At 38.2% G+C, this 24,236-nt stretch overlaps 2 protein-coding genes across 2 annotated transcripts; both read right to left on the bottom strand.

The window, feature by feature from the left end:
• Window positions 1-4,233: 4,233 nt before the first annotated feature.
• KLHL41 (kelch-like family member 41) lies at window positions 4,234-12,677 on the bottom strand. Its single transcript, XM_008939094.1, has 6 exons — window positions 11,423-12,677; window positions 8,527-8,684; window positions 8,328-8,435; window positions 7,302-7,487; window positions 5,188-5,334; window positions 4,234-4,356 (listed from the first exon to the last, which is right to left on the bottom strand). The coding sequence occupies exons 1-6, from the start codon at window positions 12,530-12,532 to the stop codon at window positions 4,245-4,247; spliced, it is 1,821 nt and encodes a 606-aa protein (XP_008937342.1). The 5' UTR covers window positions 12,533-12,677; the 3' UTR covers window positions 4,234-4,244.
• A 2,481-nt stretch (window positions 12,678-15,158) lies between these two features.
• On the bottom strand, window positions 15,159-23,394 carry BBS5 (Bardet-Biedl syndrome 5; the record flags this gene model as incomplete). The annotated part of the gene is made up of 11 exons (XM_008939093.1): window positions 15,159-15,376; window positions 15,484-15,507; window positions 16,117-16,200; window positions 16,306-16,440; window positions 17,281-17,343; window positions 17,876-17,971; window positions 18,963-19,098; window positions 19,825-19,952; window positions 20,641-20,690; window positions 22,412-22,477; window positions 23,307-23,394. Coding segments are annotated over 11 exons (972 nt in total), but the record flags the coding sequence as incomplete, so codon positions are not given.
• Window positions 23,395-24,236: the final 842 nt, after the last annotated feature.

Raw genomic sequence — 24,236 nt, 5'->3', positions numbered from 1 at the left:
TGTCAAGAGATTTAAGCTTCAATTTGGTAGGGATTGTAAAAGGCAGGTCACAATGGACTGTGAAGATATGATAAGGATGCTTAAAATCTCTCATCCTATGGAAGCTATTCTTTAAGTAAATGAATCTTTGACAGTTTTGCCATAAAATAATATTACCTTCTAAATGAATAGCACAGAGGCTTAGCCAGACATAAAACTGTGCAAAGGAAAAGATGGAAATATTCTTGACTGTGAGAGAAGAGGAAGCAAATCTGCTGGAAACTGTCTGTCCTCCAGCATGTGACAGAATGAGCAGTAGGGATCAAACAGTATCTGTACTGTGGAACCAAGAAACCAAAATGCAGCTTTACTAATAGGGCTGCTCCTGCAACTGTTCTGCTTCCATCTTTCAGAACAGAGGTACCATGGGTGACTCTGTCAGGGGAGGGTGTCGTGCCATGAGGAATCTCCAGCTGTGATGTGCAGAAGCATGGCTTGAGCCTTCTGGAACACCTTCATGTACTTAAAAGATAGACTAGTCCTAAGGGTGTGGCAGCAACTCAGACCCTTGAAACACCTGTACTCCAGTTAAGTGCAACTTGGAAGGGATACCTGAAAGATTTATACAAGATAAGGAGAAAATAATGCTTATGTCAGACATAGGCATTTACTAGTGGCTGGATAATTAATGAAATTTATTATTATGGTATTGTACATTGGACTAGCCCTTACTAACAGAAATAAAACAGTATTAGACAAACCATCTACCTTGCCTGTTCTGTAAATAAGACTGTACAAAAAAGCAAAATTAGCCTAAAAATTGAAACCAAGAATCAAGACCAAGAAAAGTCTTCAAAGGACAACAACCACCTTTGTTACTGGTGGTGAAAAACACTGCTGCTTTGTCTACTATGTTTCAAAACCATTTGCCTGTTACCAGGCTTCCTGTCATCCTGCTCAGCCAGGGTTTGTGTCAGAAGACGTAAGAAGCTGAGATGTAGAAGGAAAAAGTGGACTAGACAAGCGAATGTTCACTGTAGAGCAGTAACTGTAGAGTGGTCATGCTTTTGCAAGTCAGCCCACTTTTAGAGGCAGCTGTGTTGTGACTGCAGCTGCCGTTACACCATGACAGCTGCTAGCTGTGCCCATCTCTTTTCAGACACACAACATGTATGTTTTTTTGCCTTTTTGGTAGGAGAATAGATATTCTTCTTACCACTTCATTTGAAAGCCAGCAGAGGTGAGCAACTGCATTTCTGAATTGATCATTATGCACTTGGCTGTCACTTTGTCTTTTTGTTACTACTCAGTAGCAGAAGAAAATATTTTTATTGATGGAATACAATGATGATGAAAAGCCAGAAAAAAAATGACAGAACTGATCTAAGCTGCAAGGTGCTTTCCTCTTGAGGCAGCCCTCACATTTGTGATATGACTTAAGCAGACAACCACCTATTGGTTTTTTTTATGGCATCAAATGTACAAGGGCTCCAAGACATAGAAGACAAGTGTTTTGGGGAAATGTCACTGAAGGCAGAGCACGTAGAAGGACTATATGCACATTATCATATTTTGCATATGTTGTGGTTGGGTCCTAGAGATCATCTGTCCTACCCACCAAGCCTCAAACCGCAACAGCATAAAAGAAAGACAATAATAAATATAGCTTAGAATCTCAGAAGGTGGCCTGCAAGTCAGAGTGCTGTTGCCTGTACAGATATTCTTCATGTAGCAACCTTGGAGTGTAAGGAAGTCTTCTGCTGACCACTTGCTCAATATAGAATATTATCATTAACAGGCAGGCCAGCAGCCAAACTCCTTCCTTCACTCCCACATCACACACCAGAGACCCAAATTGCCAGACAACCAGAGGGAGGAACAAGTCAATGTACTCACCCACCACAGTGCACATGAAGAAGGGAGCAAGCCAGGCAAAGAGCCAAGCCATGGGAGATGGTAGCAGCCAGGCTATGGGACTCAGAGACAGCTTCATGTTCTGGCCCCATTGTCCTGGAAACTCCACTTGCCTTAAAAGAGTTGGGGAACCCTTCCAATAGCTAGAATCCTCACACAGCACATGCACTGTGTAGACAAGCCTCCCAACCCCACTGCAAACAGAGTCAATTATTCCATAGGTGGCTTTTTGCCTCACCTCCAAGTTAATGTGGAAGGTAAGGGCACGTGGTGATGATCTCCCAATCAGTTTCCACCCAAGGCTGGCCAGACCCTGGGTAAAAATCAGTCAGGAGGGTCTTTCTTGCCTGGTTGTGGACATGGCCAGACCCTGGGTAAAAATCAGTCAGGAGGGTCTTTCTTGCCTGGTTGTGGACATCATCCATATGCCAACCCTCATTCAGGGCTGGGGGTTTAGCCGAGGCAGTGGCTGTGGCTGAAGTGATCAGTCATGAGTAGCCTTGTGCTTTTCAGGTATCTGTCAGTCACTCTGTGCCAAGCCAGTTATCTCCAAGTCACGTATGGCTATAGGTATCAGTACACACAACAGGAAGAGGATTAAAATTAATAGAAGATTTCTATGAGTGGATTCAGAAAGTGTCGTTACTGACACCGGATCCCCGGGATAGCTGCCACTCATCCTCTACCGTTGGGTACCATCACAGACACTTGCTCCAACGTGGAGGCTGCAGCAGATGGCGTTTGTTGCGTCGCTGCAATTGCTTGTCTATGACAAGCCACGCCCACAGCGCCCCTCGTGGGCGGTCTGAGCTTTCCGTTACATCGCCAGATCTTCCCCACGCCGATCCCTGCCTAGGGCGGGCTCTGCTCACCACAACAAGAAAGGGCATCTAAGAAAAGCGCAACAGGACTATTTCAGTAAAATGTGCTGCTTTTGCTTTTTTGAAGTTATTCTATCTAAATTAGATCAGTGAGTTACAGCAGATGGCTGGTGTAAACCAGACGTTTCAGTGGAGCCAATGAAATGATGCAAAGAACAGCTGAAGATTTGAGTACTAAAGGGAAAAACAGAAAGGATGTCCCACGGATTAAGTACTGGTGTACAGTAACATACTGCAATAAGCTGTGATGGCTGTGCCTTTGCCATGTGTTTACCTCTGTATCCTAGGAAGGCAATGCAAGGGTCATTTGATAGTTGGAATTGCTATTCAGCCAGATGTGGTGGGCTTCTTTTCCAGGTTTCCTGCTAAGTTGTACTTAGATTCAGGACATCCCTGAGATTTATGACATCCTCTTTATTTAGTGGAGAAATCGTTTGAAGAGATACTCTATAAAAATGGCAGGCATGCTGTACTTTAAGAAGATGAGTGCTCTGTTTTGGACAAAAGCTGTACTAAGAAATTTGTGTCCTGTCAATATGATAATGCTGATAAGCTGGTCGCTAAAAGAGACACTATCAAGTGACACTTTAACAGTTTTAAGAACAAAGTTTAATTGTTACAAGTTTTGGCATCAAAATGCATCAACTTTTTATTAGATGGCAAAGTCCTCTCTGCTGTAGTTATTTGCTGATGATCAGTTCTTCTAGAACTTTTTCATGAATGCTTGCTAATGCTCTCAGACCTCTAAGAAAAACTTCCATAAAATATTTGCTTTAGAAATAAATACAAAAGCATAAAAAAGTGGAAAACCCTTGCTACTAGAACCCAAAACGTAGTAGGTGAAACAGTAGAGCTATTAACCTTGTGAACGTCTCTCTTTCCTTGTGTCTGGATATTATTACAGCTTTGGCTGACATTGGCATTTGTATCAGGCCACTTCTGTTTTCAGTATGCACCTCAGTTCCAGGCTAAAGTATTTTTATTTTCAAGATATGGCTGAATAATGCAGGATATATACACAGTGCTGAAGGGGAAAATCAAGCTGTATAAGAGCCAGTTAGAATAAAATTAGCTACCTACTAGTTATATTTAACTTAACAGTTAATTCTGGGGCACTGTTTGGAGGATAAGCCACCAATATCCTGGACTGTCCGAGTGTAGGGAAGTCTAACTAGTTTCATTGGCAGTTCCACAGAGTGAAAAATGGGAGTTGTCTCTGAAATCTTAATTTATTCTAATCAAAATGAATTGGGATTCTTCAGGATTTTAAAAGCTGGCAAAACTTCAGTTCTTGTTGATTAGCTTGTAAATATCTTAAGACAGGGACAGACAGATGAACTGTTAAAACAGTTATTAACAGTTAATTAGTATGCTGCTACAAAACTCTGTATGATTTGGGGGCTTCCATGCAACAAAACCAGAAGAGGCTATCAAAATTCCCTCACCCTATCACATTTTTCAGCATTTTGTTTACAATTTTGACAATCTGAAGAGGTTTAAGCGTGTAGCCAGGCAGGAGGCTCCAGTAGCATATCGGATCTCTTTCAGTATGCCAACCCATTCCTTCTTTTCATCGTCATACCTGCATTTAACAAAATAAGGTCAGGACATAGCTCCCTAAAATTTGAGTTTGATGCTTCATCATACAGCTACGAGGAGGATGGTCCACATGTTGCAAAGGCTTGTAGGAAGTACGTGCTAAAGGATGCCACAAAAGGCTGCTTTGTCCTTCAGAACAGAATATATGTTCTCGTTCATGTCAGTTGTCCTTTTCCTGTCTCCTAAAGCTTGTTACTGGCCTGTGTCAGACTGTAGTTACTTCTATAAAAGCTTCCTCCTTGACTTAAGTATCCCTTTGGAATTTTTTCAGCTTCTTACTTATAAAGGTGTTTGGTTTTTTTTCTGGACTCCTTCCTATCCTGCCAGTTAAAACTCCACAATTTACTTCAGCAACTGAATAATCACAGCAGACGTGATGTTTCATCACTGCTACTGTGATTTAGAGAGAAAAAGCTAGGAGATAGGGATTTCTGATTCTCCTGGAAAAATTACTCACCTATTAACACATGAGTATGTACAAACCTGTGTGTGTACAGGCTTCTCTGCATAAGAACATCACAAAACAGAATGTTGTAATGGTATACTTGCAAGGCTAAACCTGCTACAACATACGGCAATTTACTCCATGACTCAGACTGTTCAAATTACTAGTAGGTGGAAGTAGTCATTAGATCCAAGTATGATCTTTATTTTTTACAAACATTTCTATCTATCTGTCAACAAGTGCTTTACAGCCTGTGCTATGGTTCGTTTCCAGGGTTAAACAGAAAACTAACTTCATCTTCTAGTGTCTGCAAACCTGCATTGTAGATACAGCTTTCCACCAGGAAAGTGTGATTAAAATTAAACTTACTTCCATATGTCAGTGACTTCACTGGGTGCAAATTCCTTAGATTCAAGCTGAACCATTGCAAAGCCTCCAATAGCATACAAAGCTCCACTTAAGGTGACTAAACTGATGGAACTTCTTTCTTGGGGAAATTCAGGCATAATCTCCCACCTAAAGAGGAAATGAAAATTCTAAGTTAAACACATGAGAAGTACTCTAAACAGAATGCAGTAAAATACACTTCTGAGTGACATAATTCAGGTACCAAGGACATTTGAGTGAATTGTTTAGTAAAAGAAAAAAATTCTGAGATCAGCAGTGAGTTTCAGCAGCTCCATCTCCACAGGGAGTTCCTGCAAATCTGAAGTGATGGAATCACACAGTGATAACATATCTTCCCAGAGACCACTTCTTACAGGTCACCTGGTCCCATCATCAGTAATCCTCTTTATACGGATGTATTGTTCCACAGCCACTCTCACTTTCTCCTGTAGTTTCCAAAATGCATATTAATTTCAAGTAGAATTGACTTAATTTGATTTTTAAAAAGGTCACTGGAGCCCATGAGCATAATTCCAATTTTTCTGCCAATTCACACCTATGAACGGTAGCCAATATGTACAGCTTTGTAAGGGAAGGCCTGGCAAAATCACGGCTCCGGCCTGTCACTTAGGCTGAGCAGAGCAGGGCTCTGGGGGAGTGCCTTACTTAGAACAGAGGGGGCGAGGCATGCTGGGTATTTGCACCATGGTGTTTGGTGTTTGGTTAAAGTGGGTTTGTTGTGCCTAAAAAGTATGTAAACTAATGGTTGCATAAAAAGGCCGGGTATTTTGTAAATAAAGTTCCTCCTTTGCACCTGCCTGGGGACTCCGTGCTGCTCTGTGTGCCTGTACTGATGGAATGAACATATAAAACGTACAAACATCTCACTTAGGGATAGTGTCAACAACAAAACTAATAGACCAATATGTCTGTCTTGTCTGTGTGACTTGGCTGTAACAAAAAAGAGTAAACCAAGACAAGAATCTGAAGATTTTTCAGCTCACAAGCTGCATGCGTTTCTGAACAATGGAAGAGAAGAACATGCTCAGCATCACATTAACAAAATGGCCTTTACTTTTCCATTGCCTTCTATAGAAAGTGTGAAGTCCAAAGTTCCCTCATAGAAGTTCTTGTTCATAGTTCACATCCTGTATTGTTAAATTTTATAAGCAAGTCTCTTTGGGATAGCACACATTTAACTTAAAGCTTTAGTTGTGAGGTTGATGGCTGCAATGCCACCTGTCAGTGAAGACAGCACAGCCAAATGCGTTTATATAGAAGTGCTTATTAATAAAATAAAGGTGCACCCAGGATCACTTACAAGTTTGAGCTATCAAAATAAAGCTTTACTGATACTATTTTTAATGAAAGTTTTAAATACAATGACAGGAAAAGTAACAAAAGCAACAAAAAAGAAAATTAAGAGCAGAAAGACACACAGACACTCCTGGAAAATCATAAACATTTGAGGGATGCTGACTGCCAAAGATTCTTCCTGTAAGGGAGAACATGGGAAAGTATCTGGATCAAATAAGTGAGCTAATTCCAGGTACGGCTTATTCTCTTGTCATTGCTTTTTTTGTGTAATTTTTCAGAGCATGCATTTAAAACCAAGGTAAGTGACCAGCAAGACATCACAAAGGCCCTGTTCTCAAAGGACATCCAGCTAGTCCTGTTGAGGCACCCAATTTCTCTTGCTGGGATTTTGTGTTTAGTGCCAGTGCAGTTTCAGCAAGATTGCGCGGCCCTTGCCCATGTCTTCCACTTCTCCCGTTGTGCCAGGACACCTGATTATGTGCCTGTGTGGTCAACTAAATAAGGAAAATAATCAGACTTAAAAAAAAAAAAATATTAGAGGATGGGTTATTTTTGCTACACGAGTACTTTAATCATGGTTCTAACATAGCTACGCCAGCATGGGAAATGCATGTGGGGGCAAGAAAAATGGCCAGAGATACCACCTCTTAGTTAATAATGTGAAGGTAGACCAAGTGGGAGTATTGGCACCTGAACACCTTTGTGACTCATATCTCTGAGCTCCTAAAAGCCTAGATGATAAAACATTTGCTTGAAAATAGCTTTAATATTGCACTCACTTATTGGTGGTCAGATCAAAAGCTTCAACAGATGCAGTAAGGCCTTCTTCAGTGACACCACCTGCAATGACAATCTTGCCCTTATGGATGGCTGTTCCAAACATCGAGCGGGCCACTTTCATTGGAGCCAGGTCTCTCCAGTCTCCTTTCTTGGGATTGTATACAAATACTCTATTAGTGCATTTCCTGGGGAGGGAACAGAAAACCTGTGATCATTTCAAATGAACTTCTGGCTTTTTCCAAGTGAGACCTAGTTGAGGTGGATTGTGGGGGTTTATGTATAACACCACTTTCCTCTTCACACGATCCATTCTTGTACCCAATCTGGGAATCTTTGCAGGTCAACAAAGCACTGATCACATCCGTAGAACTAAATCAAATGTTAAATGCTGCTTACACAGGGCACTGATTTCACTGTACCTTACAAGGGAAAGACAACGTCTGTTCCCACCATGTTCTGTTCAAGGGGGAGTGTTGTGGAGGAACATATGACAAAGGTTAGAAAGAAAGATTATGCTGCTGTTTTGGCTGATTTGACAAACTTGTATCTTAAATGTCCCCTACACAAACACTGAAAAATTACCCTCACATGTTTAGTGTGAGAGAAGGCTTTGATTTTCCTGATGTTGTACCCATTAAGATGTAACAGGCATTACACGTCAGAAAATTCAAAAAATTTGCACATGAATTCCATGGCATCCAAGTATTTCTATCTGGAAAGAAATAACACTTTCAGTGAGGGTCCTCATAGCTATCTATTACTAATGTGTCTGCAGCGTAAGTACAGTCTGCCTTGGAAAAAAGGATAGTCATTAAAATAATTAGTTGGGATTGCAATTTATATGCAATTTTACCTTATCATTAAAAAGACACACCATAATGTGTTCCCCTCTGCCAAATGGTTAACAGCCTTACTCCAGAGATGTAAAAAACCAAACCCCTGATTTCCGAGTGTGTGGACATATCGTCTATAAAGGACCAACCAAATAATGTTATGAATTGTAATGAAAAGACTTAGAGACTCACTTATCATCAGTTTTTCCACCAAGACAATATATCAATCCGTTGTTTGAGACAGTAGCATGGCCATATACTTTCATGGGTAGTTTTTTGATCTCACCCCATTTCATTGCCCTGGAACAAGAATATCATCACTGTTAGGCTCTTTCAACTAACAACAGGCTATTTACATGTCCTCAGAGGGCAGAATTAAATGTAAACATACACAGGATCATAGCACAATACTGAATCTAGAGACTCCTCAGTGCGAAGGTCCTTGCCTGCAATTACATAGATCTTGTTGTCTGACTCTCCCAGCCCGAAGAGACACCTGGCTGACGGCAGTGGAGGAAGGGCAACCCACTCACCAGCAATGTTATCCAGCTGAAAGAGCATCAGAACAGGAAGCGTTAGGAAAGGCAAATAGTAAAAATCCCCACAATGAACATTGTTCTACAAAGTTAGTCTAATTGTACTCACGGTCTCTCAACAGCTCATCTGCTTGCCTCAAGAACCTACCTGCACCTCCAGTGTAGCTAATGAATGATTACTTCTACCCATCCATGCTTCATGGTGCCGAGACCTAGCAGAGTCAATGCCACAAAGCTCTCTTCGCATCTGCTCACCCTCACTCATCCTCACAGTTTCTTTGGCTCATTATTAAGCTGTTCTTCATTGTTTAAAGGTCCCTCACTCTCTGGGCTCCCTATCACATGTTGGAAAGAACAAGTTGTTCCTCCTGCCTGAAGGAAGCAGGTACTCCTGTTCCCCACACCTATACGTTTAGTTGGTTGTGCTCATTGCTACAATGAGATGCCAGACTTCCTTACACCATTCCTCTTAATGACCAGGAAATATTACATGGCAAATGGCACAGATGTTTCTTCTGCAATCCCTAGAGCAAAAGAGGTGGTGCTTCATCACAAATACCCTCTAAAGCTCCCAGGATCTCTGAAGGCAACAAATAAAGACTTAACTCCTATGCAAAAAAAAAGCAGGCAGTACAGATCCATTGGCAATAACACTTGATGTCATCCCTACTGACGTACTCCCACAGCTGTCTCAATTTACATCCAGTATGTTGAAAACACCTAAGGAGAAGCAGCAGAAGGAGGGCAGAATAAAGAACAAACCCAAACAATATTTTCCTGTAAGTGTGGTGCTTAATTTTTGTTTTGATCTAAGAACTTACAATTGAACCTCAATGCTCTCTAACATTAGAAGAGTATTTTCTGTTTTCTATTGCATGTAGATTTGCTTCACGACATACAGAAAGGGAAGGTAAAAAGGGAGTTTGCGCAAGTGTAAAGGCATTTGATAGAAAGCAAGAGAAAAGTTCAACTGAAGTAATCAGATCTGAGTTTAGCTCAGTGACATCTTTTTTCCAGAAATAGGTTCCACAATCAAGGCCTTTGTACTGAAATGCATCTCCCAGTTTTGACAGACCACCTCTATTGGACAGGAAGTTTTATTGCAACAGTGAAATTTAAATTTAGTTCATGGACATAGATTGACCCAGTAGCTGGATCTGGGTGGCATAATGTGAAGATGTATCCAACACAAATCACAGCATGCTTAGTGAATCAGTCTTGACATATCTACTGATGATAGGGCATAAACTAGTCATGCGGTTTTGAGACAGTGGAAGCCTTGTTTTCTCCTGGGTTGCCAGCTACCAACTAAAATGGTAACAGGTGCTTCACTGGTGGAGAAAGGGAGATCATTAGCTGAAAATCGGGTTGGCACCACATAAACATTTTAGAGGAATTAGCCTCGTGGGTCATGCAGATGAGTACTTTAGCTATAGGCAGTAGCAGCAGCAAGCAACCTTAAAGGTGACAAGTGAGAGAGCAGAATTTCAGGAAATGGATGTAAACATATAAAGTAGGATTCTGAAAACTTCATCAATTTTTAATATCAGTCTTGAGGTTCCGTTTCTTAGAGATCCCTTTCTAGTAGCCTGAGACTTAGGCTATTCGGTTCTGGAATTTATGCATTATGACATCAACACAGTATTTCTATTAGAATATTTCTGTAACAACTTTTGTGCTTCAGTGCTTAGTGGTTTGCACCTATGTAAGGAAATTAAACACTGCTAATCCCTTTCTAGCAAACTAAGACTTCCCTCTCATAACAAATGCCTCAAACCAGCTCTTTTCTTATGTGTGAAATCAGTAAGCCCTACACTTATAAACACTTAATATCTGCATTTTTTAATACCTGAAGACTTTAAAATCCTACCACTGCTTATCACTCTGCCTTATTTTGTATTGAAACAGGACCCATTTTCACTCTTTAGGCCAAGGTGCTTAAAGACAGGACATGGCCAGAAGCATACTGCATAATTCATGATGAGGTAGTTTAAATATTGCCCAAAGCATATAGCCAGATAGCTAAAAACACAGCAGATTTAGTTTATGGTGTAAGCATGCCAAACTGTATTTTTGCTAATTTTTCTAAAGTATGTTGCAGAAGTTAGTTTGTATTACATGGCCTTATATTTATACAAAACATAAAATTATGTGCTTGGTTGAAACATGGTATTTACTGTACTGATGTTAACAGTTTGCCAAGAAAACAACATTCTACCTCTAAATTACATTTTTCAGAATGTCCTTATGTTTTCAAATTTAGATGTGACAAAAGGATTTCTGGAATTCTAGAGACAGAAGTGGCATTTAGAATATGCACATTACTGCTGCAATGAAAATATTTCAGATGCAAAAAAAGAAAGACATCTCATTAGATCTAAAGCAACTAAGCACTCAACTTTCAGGGAAGTTAACAGAAATTCACAAAAGGTATTTTACAAAAATATAATTAGGCTTAAATTTAGGCATCTGTACCATGAAAAAATCTGGGCCTTAAACAAATAAAGGCAGTGCCTAGATATAATAGTAACTTTTTAATCTTTTCCAAGATCTCACCAGAGGCTTGATGGAAATCCCTTGGTTTCATTTATCTCTCCGAGACAGAAACAGCCTCTAGAAACACTTCTCTTCATCGATAGTAAAGAGAGACTAGACAACCCACTTGCATGGACTCAGAATACTCAGACTCAGTTACTTTTCAGTAATTCTTACAAGCACGTGCTATTGCACCAACCATTAGAAAGCTTATACCTGGAAGAAGTATGACTGGAAAGGCTGATCCTTGTTCTCCTCTTCCACATATAGTCCTCCAAGAACGTAGACCTGATTTTGTTTGGTGACTATACTGGAATGATTTCTGGGAATCTGTTCTGCCAGGGCTGCTAGGTAACATTCATTTTCCAGAGGATCATAAGCTACTGCAGCAGTGTCATTAACCAGAAGAATTAGGTCTTTGACAAACATGCCGTGCCTGGGAAGGTCATTTAGGTAGCCAGGCAATAAATCTTCATCTCCTACATCGCCATTCACCTCCCCTTTGGTTGACTTTTCTGTACTTTTGCTAGAGTCAGGTAATTTTCCAGCAAAAGCATCTTTAATAATCTTTACTTTCTTCTGAAGGTCTGAGTTGCTTTTAATTACATCATCCTTCTCAACATGCTCTTTGAAATATTTTTCTGGCATAAGACGAAAACGTATGCAGTCAAAAATTTCCCCCAGGCTCTTCACTCTGTTCTCCTTGTCTGTTCGGACCCATCTCATTACTGCTTCAAATACCAGTTCTTCCTTCTCTACATTCAAGCTGTCAGGCGAAATAATTGAGATAAGTTCATGAGGAGCAAGCTGCATGAAGTCCTCTTCTTTGCAGATCTGCAGAAAATGATCTGAAACAAAATCACGGGCAGAAAACGCAAGTCTTGGGCAGTCAAGCAGAACACCTAATCGAAGGATGGCCAGACAGTTACCAACAGCAAGCCTCTTTTGAAGATAGGAGACACACACAGTGAATACAGAAGGAATCTGAAAGCGACTGGCCAAGGCAAAAATATCTTGTACGTTAGAATCATTAAGGTCAATACTTGCCGAATAAAGGTATTTCACAATCATATCCAGGATGCTGGGGTCAACGTTATCGAGAACTACCTCCTTCTTTTTATCTTCATTTTGCTCAGATAAGAAATACTCACGGAAATAAGGACTACATGCTGAGAGAATCAATCTGTGACAAGGCAGGCTTCTGTCACCAGCTTTTAGAAAGCAATCTATAAACTTTTTCTCTTCGAGGAGTTCCTTGAGGCCATCCTGAAGAAGGGTGGATTGGTAAAGCCTGAGTTCTTCAGTGAGTTCCCTTTGTGAATCCATTTTGCAAATACTTAGGAAAGGGGAGGGAGCAGAAAGCTTTAGCTGTTTTCTGCCCAAAGGTCTGTCTGTAAAAAAGGCAGACCAATGTGCTCTGCCCTGCCTGAAGCCTCTGCAACTTAATCTTGCTAGCTAATTATAGGTCCATACTCTTACAGGTCGGAATTTAGGATGGATGGTGTGGAAAAGAGTTGCTCTTGCAGCTGTCAAAAGACTGAAAGAAGCAACTGTTGCTTTTAGTCACTATGGTTAGATCTTCCCATCATTCTCCACATTGAATCAATGAGATTATGTGCAATATAAGAAATTACTTCGCATGAGTAAGGACAGCAGAATGTGACCCTCAGTGAGACAGTCATGAGCAAGATTGCAAATATACACTACCAAATATTCTGGAATAGAAATATTAATCGTCGTCAGCTGCTAACTACTGTTCACTTTCTCAGAGTTGTTTAATACATGTCATTGCTGCAGTCATAAAGATTATTAAAAAAACTCTAGAACTTTGCATCAATTATCTATGTGCTAAGACTGGTTTTTTACATACCCGTATCTCACCTGCAGTTTCTTCAGATATTGATAATAAGACTTTGAAATAAATTTTGAATGTTTTCTTAATATCCATTGGGTTGTATTTATTTGTAAACAAAACCCTACTGTTTAGACATAAAATACACATTATCCAGGTTCAAAGTTCTGCTTTCAAAAATAATTTAAAATTAACTCTCTACCCCTTCTTTATAAACACCATTCATTTCAAATAACCTGTAGACATCAATCCTTTTAAATTTGACTGTACTAGAAACAGTGTTAACTGCTGTTATACAAATTGAAAACAGTACATACAAAAAAAAGGTAGAACAGAAACTGAAAACCATGTAACCCACCATATCAACAGTAGTTAATGGATGTGACATTTAAAAAATAAAAATAGAAATCTGAATTCAAACTGAAAAAGTTCCAAACAGTAGTAGTTTGAAAAGTGTGAATTCAGAAAAAATTACACATGTTGAAGATTTTGTAATTTAGACCAGGAATATTCAGATTTTTAATAAAAGTGGTAATATAGATCCAGAACAAACTTAAGATTTTAAGTTGTTTAATGTGCCTTGAAGGATTGTACAGAGAATGCTTTTTACCCATATGGCAAAATCTTCTTAGAATGTAATGTAAACAGGATCAAAACAAAACTGAGTGCAAGATCTACAGTGAGGTATACCATTATCAAAATTTATTTAAATCATGATTGCTTTTCAATATAGGTAGTATTTCATTAAAATATATACCTTGAAAGATTTTCTACAAACAACACAATTATATTCACACCACAGTTCATTTGTTCTGACAGTCAGCTGCTAAAACAACAGCTGAGAGGAGAGCTCATTTGACTTTTTCCACTTATAGAAAATAGCACAGAGGTCTTATCTCACTAGAAAACATAACAGCTGCATCTTCCTTTAAACCATAAATGATTCATTTCTCTCTAACACATAACAACATAAAGGTCTAATGACTCAGACACAGAAGCTATTTGTGTGTACACTTTTCTCCAGATTGTTCCTTAAAAAATGTGCTCTAGTCAAACAAAATAATAATAATAAAAAAAAACCACCTGTATGAGGATATCTGGATTATAACTGAGTACCTGGAATAATATGTGCTGAGCATTTAACAAAATCATGAGACAAGGAAATAATACTTGGAACAGTGTTGCTTTTTGGCGAAGTTATCAGTAACAGCCCCACAGCAGTGACACAGCCAATATGCCCAGGTACAAAAATGTTCTGCAGACGATGATATTTCTAGGTTGCACAACACTAAACAAGTTACAGAAATTTGATGTAGATATAATCATCATGGGAAAGTACATCATTATGTATAAATACATGAATACTTCAAATTGAACATCAAACCATATACCACACAGTGCCCTATTTCAAATGGTGGTCTCCATGTACATAGGAAGAGGAGGTTTCCTTGTGTGCCATAAATCCAGTTAAAATGGCAGGCAGTGGCTGGTCCTGGAGCCAATCACAGGGCAGTATGTAAGCATACAAGTCATGAAGTTGTAAAAAAAAAATGGTGGCTATCTGCCATGAAGTGGCTGAAACACCATGGTGGGGGACATGAAACACCATGGAGGGGGCTTCCTACTCTGACAACCTTCGGGGGGAAGCAGGATGGGATGTCTGGTCCTGCCAGTCACATGCCTGAAAAGCCCTGGGGTACAGAGAAGTGTATCCAAATGTGCAGCCAGCCAGTTTCAAAGCAGTATGAAAACTTTTTACATCATGGTGGCTGAAATAAAATGGCAGCTGCCATGTGTGTAGTGGGGAGGGTCTTCCAGGCCCTTTTCCCTGGACACAGAGCAGGGACTTCTCAGGTTCTTCCACCATGTGACCAGAGGAAGGGCCAGGCTTCTGCGGCCTGTGGAGCAGGACTGCATGCAGGCGGCAGAGCTTTCACCAGCAGCTGGGGCCCCACCCCTTCTAATATTAGGAACCCACCCACTAGGTACAGAAATAATATAATAAAAATAAAGGCTTTACACATATTAGGGTTTTGAATAATCTTGCCTTTATGACATATCCTGAAGGTGTATTATCTAGTATTTGCCTGCTCTTTAGCTTTGGCATGTTATTTCTCTGCTACTCTGGTATTTCTAAATTATCTTCTACAGACCTCACAAATCCAGTAAGAAATTAGAATCTTTCCTTGCTTAGGATACAAACGTGTCAATATAAATCAGGTCATTACTTCCCAGAGTCCCTGGAGTGTGAATCCATCCTTTAGCTTCTCTATTGCAAGTCCTAGTTCTTCTGAAAAAACAGGCTCCCCATCATGTTGCTTTTTTTAATGCATGAGATAAGAGAAAATAAAACAGAAGGTACTTTTAAACTTTATTCTCTCATTTTAGCATAATTAATTTGATGTTAAGAAAAATATATTCTTACCTTGTTTTCATCAGCAAAGTAAGCCTGCAAAACGAAAAAAAAAAGAAGTTGCAACCTTGCAATGGAATACTGGTCTGGAGCCACTCCTCAGGTCCGGGATGATCTATGCGTATTGCAGCAATCACCTTCTAATAATTTACAGCTTGCAGGTTTTACTTTAGAATATGCAAAGCACAGTTATTTAATTCAGGTGACAAATGCACCAGTAGAATCTACCTTTAAGGAAAAGGTAGGTCTTCAACATACTTGAAGACTGAATAAAAACATGCAAAAGTGAAAAGAAAACAAGGTAAAAAGTGAGGAAAAAGGAAGGAAAGGAAGACATAAGAGCTTATCTGCACCAGCAAGAGACACCAAAAGAAAAGCAGGTGGAACTAAGGTTGGTGCTAGTGCTGCTACTATTATTTTAAATATCTACTACTGTTTATTTTGAAAAATAATTTGCTCTTAAGTTAAAAATCCACACACAGAATAAACTCCTGTAGTAATCAGGATTTTAATAAAAGTTGTGTATTAAATATAGAAAGTTCAGTTGTAGTTTACCTTTAATAGAGGACTACAGCTGTATATTGCTTACATTCCAATAACCAAACAAGAATGACTTTATTTTTTTGTTTCTGTGGAGCAGCTTACCACAAAAGCATCTGTATGTTCATCACATTCTATTTCTACATCATCTTGAACCTGCTCCACTGTTAGGTCTTCAAGAGGTTGAGGCTGAAAATTAAAACACTGAAGTAAATCTACGTATCTGTTTAATATGTTTTTATTACTGCTGTTAACACAATACTTAATCTGATTTAAAATAAATGAGTGGAGTACCTTTTCTTCCATTTCATAGTCCACTCCAAGTATGGGGTTAGCTGAATAAACTCTGTGAAGTGAATTAATTTCTTTCACTGCCTCCTGTAATTTTTCCACAGGGTCTATTTTAAAACCAAGTACATATCCTCCACTCTACATAACAGAGAAAAAAGATGACATAATTATTAGTTTTCCTTATTATTTAAACAACTTTTTCCCCTTATCTGATAGGGACTTGCAGTTTAATGACAGTAAATGTCAATTTTTTGATAAAACATTATCTGTATTTTGGTAGTACCTTATTTTCATTCTGCCACTTAAACCACGGGTGAAATAAAACCAATGGCAATGTTTCTCTCTGAAGTAAATGTTTTAACTGTTACCTCATTATATAAATGAGGAACAAACTTTTTACACAGAAAAACAAAAACAAACAAGGGTGGGAGTAATTCAGAAGTGATACTAATAATTTAGTCCTAGCTACTCACCCAATGTTTAGTCTGTTAGATCTTGATGTTGTTATTACTGAAGCTTTCAGACACAGCAAATACAGTTGGTAGAACTTTTTTTCAAAAAATCACCATTAAAAGCATTTTTGGATTTAAGGTCAAATTGAAGAAAAATAATTTTGTCTCTTACAGCAAAACAGATACACAAGTTAAAGAGATGAAAAGCAGCAGTCTTAAGTACAGAAGTAATTAGGTCCCAAAGCTAATCTGTCAGAAGATGCTGTTTTTAAGTTATTTTACTTTAACTAGACATGCTGACCAATTGTTGCTTCACTTAGAGAAACTCTAACTCACAATAGCCCTATAGACCTTAACTTACAGACATTCTAAGCTGTGCAAAGAGGATTTTTTAAAATCTATGTTCAAAAGGCCATGCAGAAGGAACACTCCAATTACCTTAAGACAGCTTTGTAACAATTCAGAATTAAAGAATTATTATAAATAAAAATTTAACCAATGAAAAAAGGTTATTCAAGGTCCTTACCTGCTGAGAACTCTCTATCACAAGTGCCAAGCCAAACTTTGAGTCTCTTATTTTTATTGAACGCTAATGGTAAAGAGGCAAAAATGGTTTGTTAAAAATTTTGGAATTACTTTACAAGAATCTGCTTTATCTGTTTTTTAATTGTTTTGTTTTTACATTACTAATTCCTATTACTGGTTCTAGAAGCTATCAGCATTCTCTCCCATTTGCCATTACAAACCTGAACCCCTGAACCTCAGAGAAAAGCTTTTTCTATCAGAAGCAGTAACAACAGGCAACAGCTCATTTCTGAACATCAGGTGCTCAGATCATTAATCCCAGTGTTTGTAGGTTGCATAAAGCATCATGGGAAATAATTTGAAAATTGGAAATACAAGCCACTTTCGAAATCTGTACCTGCCCATGAAAGCACACAGTTAATCTGGAGTGAAAGAAAAAAAAAAAAATCTACCCTGTGGTTGATACTGGTAAGACTAAATATCTCAACTGTTATTTAAAATTTTAATTTTGTCAAGCTGGAGTATTTTATATTGGGAGTTTTAACTGAAGAACTGAACTTATGCCATTTCATATTGAAAACGGTTAAGATACTTACAATTTGTAGATAAGGTATGCTGACATTAAAGCTGTCATTCATATTTGCATGCCAAACTATTCTCACATTGGTAATAAAAAACGTTCCTAAATTTCCCTATTAAAGAAAATGTATGTTAGAACTGATTTGAAGTATAGAGCCTTTTTTTCCAAATGTGATATACTGCAATCCATTTAAACACATGCAGGATACAGCTTCATACTTAATTCAATAAAAGCCTGATTCTTTCCCACCAAAACCAGTCGAAATGCTTCTACTGATTGCAAGGAAGCAAGAACCAATCTTTGAAGGCTATAGCACCTGAATAGTGAAAATAGCTGGGAGTACCTGCAGCAAAGCAGGATCAAATCACAGCACAGCAGACCTCATGGAAGTACATGAAGCATCTAGGAGTGTTCTTAACTGTACTGATCTGGAATTGGCATGTAGTGTAAGTCTAATGGCATGTGGTTAAACTTAGGCAATTGTGGAGATGTGTGCCAAGGGAACAGAGGGCAAAAAAGTTTTTAGCTTGTCAGTATGGATCCCGTTTCCATTCTGGACTAAAATTGCACAGATGGAAATAACAGCTTCCATTTTTTTTCATGGCTCTGAGAAATACTAGCAATTAATGCCCCGAAAAATAATAGAAATGTTTTCTAATTTTTCCCTGAAGTCTTTATTTTTCCATGTTTTAAGACATAGATTCCTTTTCTAGTATTTTCAACTTCCAGTAATTAAAAGACAATTTAGTCTTACACTGTAGTCAAAGCTGCATGTAAACATATAAATATTCAGTGGAGCAATTTCAAAACAACATGATTGTCTTTCAGGATGGCACAGAGCTTTAGACTCCTATCTTTCTAACAGGAACTGTATATCTAGTTCCTTGTATATTAGACATATCATGTAGACTTCAGATTGCCAGAAAGAGACTCTGTCGTACTGAGTAGCAAAGATACAGGATCAGCTTCTCTGCATGCATCAGCTGGCAAACTCAGTTAAGGGTACTTCCTTTGAAGTTACAAAACTAGTAGTACAATTGCGAGATGAAAGCCAAAACATTTTAACTTTGTTGTAGTCGTTGTAGTCTCATTTTCCATTATACCTGGTCACTTGATAAATTCCAAACTCCATTGATTTTATCATAGATTTGTTCTTGTGGTAAAAGTCTCAGTTGCTTGTTTTGAATCAACGCGCTTCTCAGCTTCAGATCACGATACATTTTAGAAGTTTCATAAGCTCTGCAAAAAATAAAAACTACACATTACCAGCTTATCTATTATCTTTACTGTTTGAGCACCAATATGAAATGTTGTATATTTTCAACTTTCCTTACCACCTTGCACAAAAATGAGAGTACTATTAAAACTTCATCAATGTAAACTGTACTTCAGCTTTCCTCAATAAAGTTATCTTTAAACGTAAAAGGGTTTTTTATTGACATCCATTTTGATTTTCTATATTGTCCACATATATACTATTTATTTTCCATAAGATAAAAAATAAATAGAAACCTATGGTAACGTATTATGCACACATTCATTTGGTTGACTTGTCTTTAGATGGGAAACACCCACTATTTTGCTGTCAGTTTTGACCAGGATTTAACTCATTATGTAGTCCAAAATTACAGGAAATTGTTTTAGACAGAAATTATAGATAGAAAATGTACACTGAAATTAGCTCTTTTGTACATTTATTTGTTCAGATAGTTTCTACACAGAAGGTGTATAAACTGTGATCAATGACCGGTGTTAATACACATTGATTTACATTATGCACACTTATCAACTAGAATTTGTGATCATTCTCTCCCTTCCTTCCAGAGACTATGTGCTCCTCTTTTAGGAAAACTTTCTGAATGTTAAATATAGGCAGTTATATACTTGGTCCATCAGCAGCAGAAATCCCACATATTTGATTAATTTAATTTTGTAAATGAACAAACTCTATTTTAAGCATGCTACCTGTGTACAGCAATAACTGAAGTGAAGAGTCTGGGACTCCCAGGGACAACATTGGTGAATATGAACTCAAAGCGTGTATTGTTGCACTTAGTCAATATATACAGAGCTTCTGTCTGCCCTCGTAATTTCTGTAAGGAAAAAATGAAACAACATTTTGACAATACAGCAGCTTCACTGTACAAGAAATAAATAATATTTATGTATTTTTAAAATTCTTCTTCTAAATAGTGTCTCTGAAGGTGTAATCCCAATTCTACCATGGATCTACCACTTAGTTAAGTCTCCAACTTAACTTCTTTTTTTTTTCTTTTGAGAAACTATTAGTTCCATTACCATCAGGACTAATAAATCCTTCAAGTAAATACATTTGCAGTACCAGGACTGAAACAGTATTTTTGGCTTTGCTACCATGTGGCTGTCCGGGTAACCTACATAATCTCCCTGCTTGTTCTTTGCTGCAAGCCAAACAAACGGCTCCACGGTTGCATGTTAATTCAAGTTATGTATTTGAGAGCTTTCTTGCACAAAATTAATGCCTCTCTAGACCTCTCTTAAATTTAGATAGGATGAGCCAGTACGTGCTTGTCTAACCACAGAAGGCAGAAGAACCAGAAAACACTGTAATTATTAGAGTTTTACTGCCTCAGGAACCTGACTAAAACCACACTCCTATAGAACTGTAAAACTCTATCAACTTTTAAAATTAAACTCCCATTATATTTCTATTACTCTTCTTGCAGTTGATACAGTGCAGTAAGTATAAACAATGAATTATGGCTTCTTTTCTTATTTTAAAAAGTATTTTTGGAAACTTACCGAGTTGGCAGTTCTTGTACTTATATTTAAAATGCAGTTGTAACCAACAGCTGAAAGTTAGGAAAGGAAAAAAAGAACAGTTTTGCAAAGAAAAAAAAAAAGTAATAGTCAAAACTGCACATATAATATTGAACTCTGTAGCACAGCTTTTGATGGTACTTGTCAGAATTATACATTGATATTACGATGAGGGCCCAGACTGTTAACCACAAAGACTAACTTAAGCTGGAAAGGACCTTGGGAGGTTGCCTGGTCAAATGCTCTTCTCAAAGCTGGACTAACTCCATCTGACTGCTCAGGGTATTGTAAAATTGACTTTTGTGTATTTCCAAAGAAGGAGATTCCACCACCACTCTGGGAACCTGTTTCACTGTTTGACTGCCATCATTGTGAATGTTTTTCTCCTAACATCTACTCAGAATTTCCCTCATGTCAGTGTTTTGACTGTTACCTCAAGAAGGTCCATTTCATCACGATGTTGCCTGTAAATTTTACCTTTATAAATACAACACTCTGCAACAATACAATTCTTTGTAGAAGAGCTAAGGGGTTGACAAAAACTAACAAAAAAAAAGGCAAAATGGAAAGTATAGGTGGAGAAGAAACAAAAAGAAGAGGAAAAAAGAGATAAATTTCACTTTTCCTCCTCTACAGTAACGCCCTGATACAAAATAAAACCCAAAAACAATCCTAGCCCTTCTTCCTAAAACAAACGGATGCACTAAATTGGTGCTGGGCTAAATGTGAATGTCAATAACAACCCTGCTAATGATACCACTAGTAGTAAAGTGAGGTTCCAAAACCAAAAAAAATACTCAAAGTAGAACGAGAATTTGTTTTGGGAAGATTCTGCTTCTTCAAAAGCTCAGATGTGGTTGCAGTTATGTAGATTATTGAATCTTTACAGAATTAATACTTATGAAAATACCAGAAATAAACTATTTCCTAGGTTGCTTATGAGAAATTTTCTAAAACAAAAAGAAACAGCAATGGTCAAAAATGGCACCCAGTAACATTTTTTTTAGAGAGTATTTTAAACTCTAAAAGCTGCAGATTAGACTTCCTTGAGCTTCTTCTGAACCACTCCATAAGTTTTTTGTGATCTCCTCTAAAAAAGGTCTATGCTAAAACTTAAATACACAACCAAACAATTTTTTTTCTTTAATTTTGTAAATACAGACAGAGAATGTAAGTTAACACACATTATGAGCAGGATCCTGATTTTATATTGACTGGCTATTGGAGACTGAGCTCTGGAAATAATTTGGGTATAAAGTGCATCCTGCCCCTGTTTCAGCAAATTAAATTAAAGACCACTAGATCCGCTAGCTAGTCATACAGTTAAAATCTGAACCTTATTCAGAGCTTACAATAGTAAATTTGGAAAGACAAGTACCTGTGGGGTAGAAAAACTGTAGGACAATACAGAATGTGAATAAACAGGTGGCAACAAGAGATATGAGTAAAACAAGGTGTGAAGAAATTAAAACCTTCTGTTTCTAGAAAAAACCAAACAAATCCCACATAGGCAAAATGAAAAAATATGCCTGAAATACTCATCAACTTCTGTTCTGAGACAAAACATTGAATATTTGGCTATGAATTATTATAACAGTTCCTGAACAAATATTCATTAATAACAGTTTATTTCAGACTTTAACAAACAACAGAACTATATTTTACTATACTATAGTATAATGAATACTGTTGTTAAATAATACCACAAAAGGAGCACAAAATTTGCAGGTTTTTTACAGGAGATGATACCTACAGAGATTGACTCTGGGCAATGACAGTGACCGCCAAATAATCCGCAAATTTGTCACAAGCAGTCTACCTGGAAATAAAGAGTGTAGATATTTTTAATCAGAATAACTTCCATTAAATTAAATGTTCTATTCTGTGGTACATATTCACCTCTAGTTTTAAAACACCAGAATACTCCTTCCCCTTGACAGGAAAAAGGAAAAAAGCACAGGACACTAGCAGAAAAATCACTGAACACTTTTTTGGGTTTTAATGCTAGGAGAGAAAATACAGCAAGGAGCAAATAAAACTAACTCTAATATATGCCAGCGTTACTCAAAATCAAACCAAGAACAGCTACTGATTTCAGATCCACCTGCCAATGGTAGAAATGCAGAGACACGCTTAGTGCAGTGCTCTGGAGGAGAGGAGGAAGAAGAGGAGAAGGCAGTGAGTTAACTGTTGCAGCTGTCTTCATGAATAACCTCACCCCTCTGTCACATTCAAATTTCAATTCTGTACAGTGTGCAGCAGCACATCCAGCCTCAGGAAGGGTCATCACAGCATGCTGGCTGTTTAATGCCCTTGCACACTACGTATGCATATTCCTTACTGATTCACTTTAAATCAGCTTAGAGAAAAAGAGGCATCACACAGGATTACAGCAAAAGATCGCAACAATGTTTATAAATTGATCATTCTTAGAAGGGCTTCAATTCTAAACAAACTCCCATAACATTGAACACGAGATCCTATTTGAAAATACTCCGAGGGGAGCCAGACCTGTGAAACAGGCAGGATCTACTTTCTTCAACACACCACTGATACCAACCAAGTTCAAGAAAAAACAGACAGGGCTTCCATGAACCTATGCAGGTTAAATCTTAGAAAGTTTACAGTTTCCCCAAGTATGCAGTTACCTCTCTCTCCATTGTTTCCTTTGGTATCTTCAACAGACTCTAAGCAGTCTATAAGGACCTCTCCTGCTCTCATTTTCATCTGTCTAAAAGAGAGTAAAAAAAAAAAAAAAAAAATTACCTAATGAAAAATAGATTCGATTTTTCCTTCAAAAGAAGGCCATTTCCACGTCCCCATTTCGCTTTCTTCTCCCTTTTTTACTTTGTGAATCATACAATGAAAAACCCACTTATACGTGCACACACACATCAACATTATAGACCCAGATTGTAATCACTGCATCTAGCATATGAAAAATACTATCTTTACTATTAAATTATAACAGTAAATAAATAATAATATCACAAGACTAAGCAAAAAATATCCCAAAACAGGGAGGAAATGTGTGAAAAGGGGGGGGAGAGGAGCAACAAAAAAGCTGCATTCACATCATTTTTAATGGGGTTTGCTGCATCTTGCTGTACTTTTAGGTCATAAGGAGCGGAGCAAGCCTCAACAACAAACAGATGCCAGCAAAGGAATTATTAGATTTATATCCACATGCGAAATGCTCTGCTAAACTTTTCACAAAGGATGCGGCTTGGTTGTTGATTTTTTTTTTCGCATTTTGCTTGATTTAACTGCTCTAAACACTTAATGACGGAAGAACGGATGCAGTGTGTAGTGTAGTTGCTGTATTTTAACTGTATCGTGGAAAGCAGCACGAACGAAATGCGTTATTAGGCGGGGAATTCCATGCGATCCTACCGGAGGTCAGGATCGAGACACCGATTAAGGACTCCACAATACGTCACCGGAACACCACAGAAGACTTTATCCCCCCGCCCCCGAGGCTGCACAGCGCCGTCTGTTGCCGTCAGCTCCCCCGGCCAACGCCACGGCACCTATTTTTGTAGTCTTTCATAACTGCCTACGGCGCCCGGACACCCCCC

This window comes from Merops nubicus, unplaced genomic scaffold (genome assembly GCF_000691845.1).
Source record: "Merops nubicus isolate BGI_N331 unplaced genomic scaffold, ASM69184v1 scaffold4744, whole genome shotgun sequence".
Lineage (NCBI taxonomy): Eukaryota > Metazoa > Chordata > Aves > Coraciiformes > Meropidae > Merops > Merops nubicus.
The sequence above is the reverse complement of the archived record's forward strand: the minus strand, read 5'-3'. Positions and strand labels throughout refer to the sequence as shown.